This window comes from Mustelus asterias, chromosome 5 (genome assembly GCF_964213995.1).
Source record: "Mustelus asterias chromosome 5, sMusAst1.hap1.1, whole genome shotgun sequence".
Taxonomy (NCBI): Eukaryota; Metazoa; Chordata; class Chondrichthyes; order Carcharhiniformes; family Triakidae; genus Mustelus; species Mustelus asterias.
In genome coordinates, this window is record NC_135805.1 from 12098301 (window position 1) to 12110975 (window position 12675).

A 12675-nucleotide genomic window follows, 5' to 3' on the forward strand; every position below is an offset into this window, starting at 1 on the left:
TCACCCAAATGTGAAGCTGTCGTGGGGATCTCCCCAGGGGCGTAAAAGGTGAATATAGCCTCTGGGGGATAGGGCATGGCCGGACAGTGCCCTGGCACTGCCCCTGGCACAGGTTGGCATTGCCGGGTTGGCACTGCCAGGTTAGCACTGCCAGGTTGGCAATGCCAATACTTTGGGGTTCATCACACTGGCTGTACAAGACAAACAATACTTTGTCACTGTAACTGTACAAGACAAATAACTTTTTGACTGAAAGAAACATTATTAGGTTGAGAACTATTGAAAATTCCCTTGAGCGAGAGGTATTTGCAGGGGATGCCTGAGTTTTGGAAAGAGCAGGATAAAGAATCAATCTGAGATTTGAGGGCAGTGCCACAGCACAGCCAATAGAGAAAATAACCTTTCACAGGCAGTATCTGTTAGGAGGACACCAGCCCACGTTAACCTTGGCACCCCACGCCCCTCCCCAGATGGGGACTTGACTCCCAGTATGGGTACCTCTGAAATGTACCACCTGTAACTTCTTACTCATCCTGGCATCCTTGGTATCAAGACATTGTACAATTTCTCACCCTAACTCATTCTTTTCTTGGGTCTCGAAAATATGGAGGTCCTTAATCCTCCCTTCCTCCTACAGACTGTTAAAGCCTAAGCTTGGTACCAATTCACAACTTCTTTACATTAACAGCCAATTTAAGATCATCAGTCAGCTCGCAATGTGGCTCATGTATGCTTGTTAGGCTACAAATATTTATACACAGGGACTTGTTTTCTGCAGACAAAAGCAATATGTCCAGATATTGCACTTTTTTGAATTAAAACAAAAACATGGTTGAGTTTCCTGGTGCATTCTTGATGGCAACACGTCAACCTGTTGGATTGCCAACCAACAGAACCTGTTTTCGTGTAGTATAAATTGTTGCTCCATTAAATTTGACAATCTTGCATCTGTCCTGATAGGTTTAAGATGAAAAACTTCAATAGCATGTCTCTCTATTAATATCTCTTTGGAATGTTATGCTTCCATCTACAGTGTTTATAATGCTGCCTATCCGTATGTCATTGGCAATTTTTAATCTGTGGCTTCCCATTCCCACCAGCTAAGTCATTAATAAGGACGGTGATCAACTGAGGTTCTAAAACTCTTTGTGGAATACTACTAGTCAGATCCAGCCTATTAGATAACCTCGCCATTCTTCTCACAATCTGCTCCTTACTGTTCAGATCATTTACGACAAACTACTGAGGATGCTGAAAATCTGAACTATTTCTCTCTTCACAGATGCTACCTGATCTACTGAGTATTGTCAGCATTTTCTGTCTTTTAATTATATTATTTGAGGAACAAATATTATCAAGGACACCAGGGACACGTCTCCTACTCTTTTTTGAACAGTGTTGCACTCCTTCAGTACTTCATACATGTCAGCCTAGATTTTAGTGTTCATTTTGAAAATCCTGCTGAAAAAACCAGCAGGATTTACTCCAGTTTTTACAGGAATTCAACACTTTTTTGGGAGAATCCAACCCTATAAATGTGCTAATCAGATACTGTCATTGATAGTTTCAATAACAGAAGCTTTACCCCACTTCACATTTCTTAATCTTGTCCAAATAAATCTACAGACATTGGAAAAAGAGATTAAAGAAAGAATAGCTTATTATAACATCAAAAAGCTGTCAATGAAAGCTAACACTACACTTCAGTCATGGTAAATAGAGCATTGTTAAGCTAATGAGTCAGTGAGTCTTGGAGTTCAGTCAAACCTTCATAAGGAGACCATCTGGGAATTGTATTGCTGTGAATAAATTAATGCTGGAATTCTGGATTCTGGAGAGGAATCCACAAATATCTGACTCAGAGGCAAGAAGTTTATCAAGGCTGCAACAGTAAGATATCACCATAAAAATATTTTTATTTGTACTTTTGTGTAATTTATGTAATGTAATTTTTTATTTGAAATACTTTAATGCTTTGGCCTGGAATGAAAATCCATGTCTCCCGTGGAGTAGCCAAAATTCTACCTCAAACCACCAACGTTCAATGCTCTGTCCTCTTGATTATTGTCCCTGGATTTCCAGACAGATGCATGATGTGGAGGATGGGAGTGAGGAAAAATGCAAGAAAGCACAGCCTGCTAAATAATGTGGGAGGGGCATTCCTGGCGTGTTAAGTGTGAAGTGATTCATTTAGGTAGGATGGAATGCAAAGAGACAATTTTAAATAAAGAGCATAATTCTAAAAGGGGTGCGGGAGCAGAGTGTCCTGGGTGTATATGTGCATAAATCATAGAAGGTGCCAGGATAGGTTGAGAGCAGTTAATAAAGTGTACGGTATCCTGAACTTTATCAATAGAGCATAGAGTACAATAGAAAGGAACTTAGGAAAACCTACATAAAACATTGGTTCAGACTCAACTGGAGTACTGTTCCAGTTCTGGGCACCACACCTTAGGAGGGATGTGAAGGCATTGGACAGGGTGCAGAAAAGATTCATAAAGATGGTTCCAGACATGAGGAACTTCAGTTACGTAGAAAGATTGGATAAGTTGGGATTGTTCTCCTTGGGGAGGAAAAGATTTCTCAGGAGGCATAGATCGGGTGGACTCTCAGAGGCTTTTTCCCAGGGTGGAAATGTCTGCTACGAGAGGACACAGGTTTAGGGTGCTGGGGGGTAGGTACAGGGGAGATGTTAGGGGTAAGTTTTTCACACAGAGGGTGGTGGGCGAGTGGAATCGGCTGCCGTCAGTGGTGGTGGAGGCGAACTCAATAGGGTCTTTTAAGAGACTCCTGGATGAGTACATGGAGCGTAATAGGATGGAGGGTTATAGGTAGGTCTAGAAGGTAGGGATGTGTTCGGCACAACTTGTGGGCCGAAGGGCCTGTTTGTGCTGTAGTTTTTCTATGTTTCTAGGAAGCTAAGGAAATTTGGCATGTCAGCTATGACTCTCACCAACTTTTACAGATGCACCATAGAAAGCATTCTTTCTGGTTGTATCACAGCTTGGTATGGCTTCTGCTCTGTCCAAGACCGCAAGGAACTACAAAGAGTTGTGAACGAAGCCCAATCACACAAACCAGCCTTCCATTCATTGACTCTGTCTATACTTCCCTCTGCCTCGGAAAAGCAGCCAGCATAATCAAGGACCCCATGCACCCCAGACATACTCTCTTCCACCTTCTTCCGTCGGGAAAAAGAGAAAGGTCTGAGGTCGCATTCCAACCAACTCAAGAGCAGCTTCTTCCCTGCTGCTATCAGACTTTTGAATGGACCTCGCATTAATTTGATCTTTCTCTACACCCTAGCTATGACTATAACACTACTTTCTGCACTCTCTCTTTTCCTTCTCTACATTTTGTATGCTTTGTCTGTATGGCATGCAAGAAACAATGCTTTTCACTATATACTAATATATGTGACAATAATAATAAATCAAATCAAAAAGATTGATGGACGTATTCAAAATCATCTGTGGTATGGGCAGAGTAGATAGAGAGAAACAGTCCCCATTAGTGGAAGGATTGAGAATCAGGTTTAAGGTCATTAGCAAAAGAAGCTATGCTGACATGAGGAAAAATGTTTTCACACGGTTAGGATCTGAAATGCACAGCTTGAGATTGTGGTTGAGGCTGGTTCAATTGAGACTTTCAAAAAGGAATTGGATCATTATCTGAAAAAGAAACAAATGCAAGCTGCAGAGAAAAGGCAGCGAAGTGGCACGATATGAATAGAAATAACAGCTAGAATGGCCTCCTCCTGCGCTGTGACCATTCGATGATTCTATAAATTACTCATTATAATTTACCACGTATTGTAAAATATGATGAAGTCTATCATTACTTGAACCTACATGAGGTGCATAGAGCCAGTAGTTGGGACATGTTGAACAAGTTACTTTCCTGGGCTCCTGAATCTTCTCCAGGTCTTTCAGATTAATGTGGTGGTAGATTCGGAGGTGCTTCTCATACACTTGGCGAAGCTGTCGGATGTTCAAGTAGTCCAATCCCATCAGCATTAGGATTGCTAGGATGAACAAGGTGGCTATCTTGGGACTGGCATATCCAAACAAGTATTTGAAAGGATGTGATCTTACCATGACCTAAAATAAAAGGAAAATAAATGATCACTGCAAAATTCCTCTGAATTAATCCCATTGTACCACTGGAACATCACTGGGGTTTCTTTCTCATGTACTTCAGGCAAAGTTCTACAGGAAAACTGGAAACATGAGGAATTTCCCAGCCTATGGAAAATAGTACTCCATAATGCTCCATAATACTCCAGCATTACCGCTTTAACACAGCAGGACGAACCCTCGGGGAACATGTCACCGAATTTCTGACCAAATTATGACAAGTGGCAGTGCACTGTGAATTTGGTCTACCCCTGAACAACTTGTTGCGAGACAGATTGGTATGTGGAATTAACAACATGACAGCTCATAAACCTATAATTTGGATCTAAAGAATGCCTTTGAGATAGCTCTGTCACTGGAGAATGCAGAGAAAGAAGCTACAGGGGACATCAAACAGCAGTGTCCTCCCATGCAATGTCCATCCCTCAACTGAGAGCAATGGGATCGGTAAAACATCACGGGCTCCACCACTTAAAGGATTTTAAGTCGCAGCACCAGGCAGTCAAGGAAGGGCAGGGGTAGCCTTCAGACTCCTCAGAAGCATAGTCCAGAAGGTTGTGGAAGACTATTGCAAGTGCTGCTGAAGACCACAACTGAGGCAAAGATATAGGGACAGTCAAAATGTGTGCTATTTTGAAAAAAGGCCAAGGCTAGTACTGGGCTGTACCTTGCCCACTACGAGGCAATGCAACTAAATCACATTTCCATGATGAAGGTTGCCCCCATAATGGAGGAGTTGTTAGTAAATGACCACCCATTAAAACTGGAAGTGGATACAGGTGCTGCGGTCTCCGTTATCGGGGAACAGACTTATGATCGCCTCTGGGCTGGTATTCAGCTCCTGAACTTAGAAAGCACAAAGGCTAGGGGGAACTATTGCAGATAAATGGCACCACAGTGACCCCGGTGACTTACAGGTGGCAGGCAGTCAGCTCGACTTTCATTCACTATTGTACGGGAACAAGGATTAGCTTTATGGGGAAAGATTGGGTCCAACATATCAGAATGAACTGGCGGGAGAGCTTTAGCTGGGTGATGGGGGACTGTACAAAGTCATTGATAAGTACTCTGAAATTTTCTAGGAAGGGCTTGGAAAAATAAGGGGAGCCAAAGCTAAGATCTATGTCAACCCTGATGCTACTATGTATTTTAGAGAGTCACCAGTTCCATACTTCCCACTGGGGAAAAGTAGAGTTGTAAGTGTAATGCCTAGAAAAGCTGGGCATAATAAGACCCAAACAATTCGCAGAGTCGTCCGTACCTGTTATTCTTGTCTTTAAGCTGGATAAATCAGTCTGACATTGTGGAAACTATAAGTTTATGGTCAATAGGGTTTCTAAACTTCGCAGATGCCCCATGCTGCAGACTGAAGACCTGTACGCCAGGTTAACTGATGGTCAAGCTTTTCGAAGTTGGACATGAGCCATACCATATCTCCAGCTTGAAATAAACACGCCTTCCCGAATCTTTGTGGCAGTTAATCCGCACAAAGGCGAGTACACTCGCTCGCCTACTTGGTTTTGTGAAGGGTAGGGCGTGCCTCACAAACCTTATTGAGTTCTTTGAGAAGGTGACCAAAGAGGTGGATAAGGGTAAAGCAGTTGATGTGGTGTATATGGATTTCAGTAAAGCGTTTGAGAAGGTTCCCCACGGTAAGCTATTGCAGAAGATATGGAGGCATGGGATTGAGGGTGATTTAGCGGTTTGGATCAGAAATTGGCTAGCTGTAAGAAGACAGAGGGTGGTGGTTGATGGGAAATGTTCATCCTGGAGTTCAGTTACTAGTGGTGTACCGCAAGGATCTGTTTTGGGGCCACTGCTGTTTGTCATTTTTATAAATGACCTGGATGTGGGTGTAGAAGGATGCGTTAGTAAATTTGCAGATGACACTAAAGTCAGTGGTGTTGTGGACGGTGCAGAAGGATGTTGCAGGTTACAGAGGGACATAGATAAGCTGCAGAGCTGGGCTGAGAGGTGGCAAAAGAAGTTTAATGCGGAAAAGTGTGAGGTGATTCACTTTGGAAGGAGTAACAGGAATACAGAGTACTGGGCTAATGGTAAGATACTTGGTAGTGTGGATGAGCAGAGGGATCTCGGTGTCCATGTGCATAGATCCCTGAAAGTTGGCACCCAGGTTGATAGGGTTGTTAAGAAGGCGTATGGTGTGTTAGCTTTTATGGGTAGAGGGATTGGGTTTCGGAGCCATGAGGTCATGTTGCAGCTGTACAAAACTCTGGTGCAGCCGCTCTTGGAGTATTGTGTACAGTTCTGGTCGCCGCATTATAGGAAGGATGCGGAAGCATTGGAAAGGGTGCAGAGGAGATTTACCAGGATGTTGCTTGGTATGGTGGGAAGGTCTTATGAGGAAAGGCTGAGGGACTTGAGGCTGTTTTCGTTAGAAGAAGGTTAAGAGGTGACTTAATAAAGGCATATAAGATGATCAGAGGATTAGATAGGGTGGACAGTGAGAGCCTTTTTCCTCGGATGGTGATGGCTAGCACGAGGGGACATAGCTTTAAATTGAGGGGTGATAGATATAGGACAGATGTCAGAGGTAGGTTCTTTACTCAGAGAGTAGTAAGGACGTAGAATACCCTGCCTGCAACAGTAGTGGACTCGCCAACATTAAGGGCATTTAAATGGTCATTGGATAAACATATGGATGATATTGGAATAGTGTAGGTTAAATGGGCTTTAGATTGGTTTCACAGGTCGGCGCAACATCGAGGGCCGAAGGGCCTGTACTGCGCTGTAATGTTCTATGTTCTATGGGGACAATCTTACCAGAAAAAGTGCTGAATGAGCGTGAAAATGGGAGAGGATCGCGCCCATTTTCTCAGCAGGCTTTCAAACATGATCTTATGGCATTAAGTGCAAAAAAGGGCAAAGTATGATTCATGCCAGTAGAGGGAGTGGATGGAGTCTATTCTCGCCAGAAAGCTAGCTGCTCACACCAGGGAGCGCTTTGTGCATGCGCAAATCTCTGTGTTCTGTGCAACAGGCCGACAAGAGGTGGGGCCACATTGGATTTGGTACTGGGAAATGAACCGGGCCAAGTGTTAGATTTGGTTGTGGAACAGCACTTTGGAGATAGTGACCACAGTTCGGTGTCTTTTGTTATTGCAATGGAGAGGGATAGGGCCGTACGGCAGGGCAAGGTTTATAATTGGGGGAGAGGTAATTATGATGCGATTAGGCAAGAATTAGGGGGCATAAGATGGGAACAGAAACTGTCAGGGAAAGGAACTAATGAAAAGTGGAATTTTTTCAAGGAACAAATACTGGGTGTCCTTGATAGGTATGTCCCTGTCAGGCAGGGAGGAAATGGCCGAGTGAGGGAACCATGGTTCACGAAAGAGGTGGAATGTCTTGTGAAAAGGAAGAGGGAAGCTTATGTAGGGATGAGGAAACAAGGTTCAGATGGCTCGATTGAGGGTTACAAGTTAGCAAGGAATGAGCTGAAAAAGGGGCTTAGGAGAGCTAGGAGGGGGCATGAGAAGTCCTTGGCGGGTCGGATCAAGGAAAACCCCAAGGCTTTTTACTCTTATGTGAGGAATAAAAGAATGACCAGGGTGAGGTTAGGGCCGGTCAAGGACAGTAGTGGGAACTTGTGTATGGAGTCAGTAGAGATAAGAGAGGTGATGAATGAATACTTTTCTTCAGTGTTCACCAAGGAGAGGGGCCATGTTTTTGAGGAAGAGAAGGTGTTACAGGCTAATAGGCTGGAGGAAGTAGATGTTCGGAGGGAGGATGTACTAGCAGTTTTGAATAAACTGAAGGTCGATAAGTCCCCTGGGCCTGATGAAATATATCCTAGGATTCTTTGGGAGGCAAGGGATGAGATTGCAGAACCTTTGGCTTTGATCTTTGGGTCCTCACTGTCCACGGGGATGGTGCCAGAGGACTGGAGAGTGGCGAATGTTGTTCCTCTGTTTAAGAAAGGGAATAGAAATGATCCTGGTAATTAAAGGCCGGTTAGTCTTACTTTGGTGGTTGGTAAGTTGATGGGAAAGGTCTTTAGGGATGGGAGTTACGACCATTTAGAAAGATGCAGATTAATCCGGGATAGTCAGCACGGATTCGTGAAGGGCAAGTCGTGCCTCACAAATTTGATAGAATTTTTTGAGGAGGTAACTAAGTGTGTTGATGAAGGTAGGGCAGTTGATGTCATATACATGGATTTTAGTAAGGCGTTTGATAAGGTCCCCCATGGTCAGCTTATGACGAAAGTAAGGAGGTGTGGGATAGAGGGAAAGTTGGCCGATTGGATAGGTAACTGGCTATCTGATCGAAGACAGAGGGTGGTGGTGGATGGAAAATTTTCGGACTGGAGGCAGGTTGCTAACGGAGTGCCACAGGGCTCAATGCTTGGTCCTCTGCTATTTGTGATTTTTATTAATGACTTAGAGGAGGGGGCTGAAGGGTGGATCAGTAAATTTGCTGATGACACCAAGATTGGTGGAGTAGTGGATGAGGTGGAGGGCTGTTGTAAACTGCAAAGAGACATAGATAGGATGCAAAGCTGGGCTGAAAAATGGCAGATGGAGTTTAACCCTGGTAAATGTGAGGAGATTCATTTTGGTAGGACAAATTTAAATGTAGATTACAGGGTCAAAGGTAGGGTTCTGAAGACTGTGGAGGAACAGAGAGATCTTGGGGTCCATATCCACAGATCTCTGAAGGTTGCCACTCAAGTGGATAGAGCTGTGAAGAAGACCTATAGTGTGTTAGCTTTTATTAACAGGGGGTTGGAATTTAAGAGCCGTGGGGTTATGCTGCAACTGTACAGGACCTTGGTGAGACCACATTTGGAATATTGTGTGCAGTTCTGGTCAGCTCGCTATAAGAAGGATGTAGAAGCGCTGGAAAGAGTGCAAAGGAGATTTACCAGGATGCTGCCTGGTTTGGAGGGTAGGTCTTATGAGGAAAGGTTGAGGGAGCTAGGGCTGTTCTCTCTGGAGCGGAGGAGATTGAGGGGCGACTTAATAGAGGTTTATAAAATAATGAAGGGGATGGATAGAGTGAACATTCAAAGACTATTTCCTCGGGTGGATGGAGCTATTGCAAGGGGGCATAACTACAGGGTTCATGGTGGGAGATATAGAAAGGATGTCCGAGGTAGGCTCTTTACTCAGAGAGTGGTTGGGGTGTGGAGGACTGCCTGCAGTGATAGTGGAGTCAGACACTTTAGGAACATTTAAGCAGTTATTGGATAGGCACATGGAGCACACCAGGATGATAGGGAGTGGGATAGCTTGATCTTGGTTTCAGATAAAGCTCGGCACAACATCGTGGGCCGAAGGGCCTGTTCTGTGCTGTACTGTTCTAAGTTCTATCCATCAGCCCCCCTACCCCTCTGGCTATCACCCCCTCGCCTCCCTGATCGCTGGCCTCCCCACCCCCTCCACCCCACCTGGACATTGCCCTAATACATCACCCCCCCACCACCGGATGATTGCCACACTGATACCTGCTTTGGCAGATCGCCCCCCCCCCCCTCCTCCCCACCCTATTGTCGATCCCCGTCCCAGCTGATCCCTGGTGGGCAGTGCCAGATTGGCAGTACTAGGGTCTCAGGCTGGCAGTGCTAGGCTGGCACTGCCCCATACCACCCGGAGGGCCTCAATGGCCTCCGGTCCCACCGGCAAGCCCACCCTGTCTGGTCCTGTTGTTGGGGACCAAGCGTGATCCTTGATTGTGAGGATCTCCACCGGCGAGGCTGTTAAAACAAGTGAGGCCGGACAATTATGTCCGGGACTCACTAAGTATTTTTTAAAAAGAATTAAATAATTAAATCAGTGTCATACCCTTCCTGAGTGCGAGGCTGACCGTTAAGGCCCGTTAAGATCAGGAGAGGTGAGAATCTAAGAGCAAACCTGGTGTGACAAGCCAGTAAGATCACCCCCTATGACTTAATTTGAGGCAAGCATGATTGATTGATTGATCAACAGCTCTCCACGCACAACAATTCTTTTTCACTTCACTGGGATGCATTAAGATATTTTAGGAACAAGACTAGCCAAATGAACCCTTGAAGCCCATGCCCATTTTGAAGATCAACTTCCCTTTCTCCCTCCACCCTGCAATCCCTTCCATTTCAGGGATGTATTGAATTGTCCTGTAATTGTATTTCCAATTTCCTGTGAATTATTTTGTCCACTAGATGAAAAGATTTCACCCAATTTATCTCCTTATTGTTAATTTTGTAATTTTAGGTGGTGAAACTTTAATCTTCCACCTGGCAAATTACAAATCATGCCTGCCAAATTTATTAGAATTCTCTGAGGTGGTACCATGCAGGGTAGACATAGGGGAACCAGTAGATGTAATATACTTGGATTTCCAAAAAATATTCAAGATACCGCACAAAAAAGGTACTTAATAAGAGCCCATGGTGTTGTGGGTATGTTAGCATGTATAGAGGATTGGCTGATTAAAAGTAGATGGAGATTCGGGGTAAGTGGGACATTTTCAGGATGGCAGCCTGTAACCAATGGAGTGCGACAGGGATCAGTGCTGTGGCAACAATTATTTACAATATATATTAGTGACTTGGACAAGGGAAGTGAATGTACTATTTTGGCACAAATAGATGGGATGGCAAGTGCTGTGGATGACATAGTCTACAGAGGGATATAGACAGGTTAAGTGAGTGGACAAAAACTTGACACATGGAGTGTAATGTAGGAAAATACGAAGTTATACACTTTGATAGGAAGAAAAAGGGAGCTGAATTTATTTAAGTGGAGAAAGACTGCAGAAAGCTGTAGCACAAAAGGATTTAGGGCCCTTGTGCATAAATCACAAAAAGCTAGCATTCAAGTTCAGCAGGTAATAGGGAAGGCAAATGGAATATTGGCCTTTATTTCAAAGGGAATGGAGAATAAAAATAGTGAAGTCTTGCTAAAACTATACATGGCACTAGTTAGAACACACTTGTAATACTGTGACAGTTTTGGTCCCTTTATCTGAGGAACGAATTACTGGGTTCACTAGGTTGATCCTTGGTATGGAGGGATTTTCTTATGAGAGGTTGAGTAGGTTGGGCTTGTACCCATTGGAGTTTAGAAGAATGAAAGGTGACCTTATTGAAAAGTCATCCATCTAAGATAGGGATGAGGAGGAATTTCTTCTCTCTGAGGGATGTGAATCATGGAACATCTTTAACACAGAGGGCTGGGTTGTTAGGTATGTTCAAGGCTGAGGTAAATTTTTAATCAGTAAGGGAATCAAGGGTTATGGAGATAAGGTGGGAAAGTGGAGTTAACGATTATCATATCAGATCAGTCATGATCTCATTGAATGGCAGAGCAGACCTGATGGGCCTAATGCCTACTGCTGCTCCTACATCTTATGGTCTTATAGTAACTGTGAACAATTTGCCTCAATCAATTCTGTCAAAAGTTTTCATAATCTTCAAAACGCCCATGCCTTAATTTTCAAAGGATGCAAACTAAAGAACAAGAACATGCATTTATAAATGTCACAAAGTGCTTCACAGGAGAGGTACCAACCAAAAAAAGACACATAAGGAGATAGTAACATCTTTAGAATGAGATGTTAAACTGAGTCCTGATCTGCCCTCTCAGGTGAATGTAAAAAATCCCATGACTGGTGTCCTGGCCAATATTTATTTCTCAACCAACTTCACAAAAACAGATTATCGGGTTATTATCACATTTCTGTTTGTGGGAGCTTGCTTTGCGTAAACTGGCAGTAGTGTTTCCTATTTTGTAATACTTAGAACAATGCTTCATTGGCTAAAAGTGCTCCAATGGCTTTGTCATTGGGAGTTAGTGAGATTTTGGCATTTCAGAGCAAGGGGCCTCAAAAGCATGGCCACCAATCATAGGCTAAATGGGGAAATGCAAAATAGGAAGAGAGATGGAAGGTGATGGAAGTGCATAGACATGAAAGGATATAACCACGAGAATAATAAGCGTAAGAATTTTACATTGTAGTCAGTTAAAGTTTGGGAGCTAATATAGATCAGCAAGGAAAAGGGTGCTAGCTGAGCTGGACTTGGGATAGGATAGAGGTATTAGTTTTGGATGAGTTGAAATTTATTGTTTCGTGGGCAATGAGACACCAGCCAAGAGAGCATTGGGATATGAAGTCTGGAGATGACAAAAGCAAGGGTAAAGGTTTCGGCGGTAGATTGCCTGAGGCAGGGGCAAATGTAGGCTGCATCATGGTGGTCAAAGCAGGAAGTCTTTGTGATGGAGGGGATATAAGGTCAAATTGTACTTCAACCTGTAAACAAAATATAATGACTTCAACAAGACCATTGAGGTTGGCCTCTTGGAATATGAAATCCCTGACTGAGGTATTGCCTGCCCAATCAGGGAATCTTTTCTGTACATACAACTGGGGAGTGTCAGGTCTCCTAGCACTTTGGATTTAGACTGTTAATCTGAAGCACTCTACGAACTGTAATAGAGTTTGTAAATAAAAGGGAATCTGGTGAAGGGACACTGGCCTCTGAAGACTTATTTCACAATACTTTTGGTATACCTGAGAAAAATGGTTACGTATGGGA

The 12675-nt window shown here is 43.7% G+C and overlaps 1 protein-coding gene across 2 annotated transcripts in view; it reads right to left on the minus strand.

Moving 5' to 3' along the window:
- LOC144493365 (putative tubulin polyglutamylase ttll-15) overlaps positions 1 to 12675 on the minus strand; it is a 96462-nt gene that overhangs the window by 69886 nt on the left and 13901 nt on the right. For both annotated transcript variants that reach the window (XM_078212174.1, XM_078212175.1), the window contains exon 2: positions 3852 to 4100. In XM_078212174.1, coding sequence (XP_078068300.1) covers positions 3852 to 4097 — 246 coding nt within the window. In that variant the 5' untranslated portion in view covers positions 4098 to 4100. The remainder of the gene's footprint in view (positions 1 to 3851; positions 4101 to 12675) is intronic.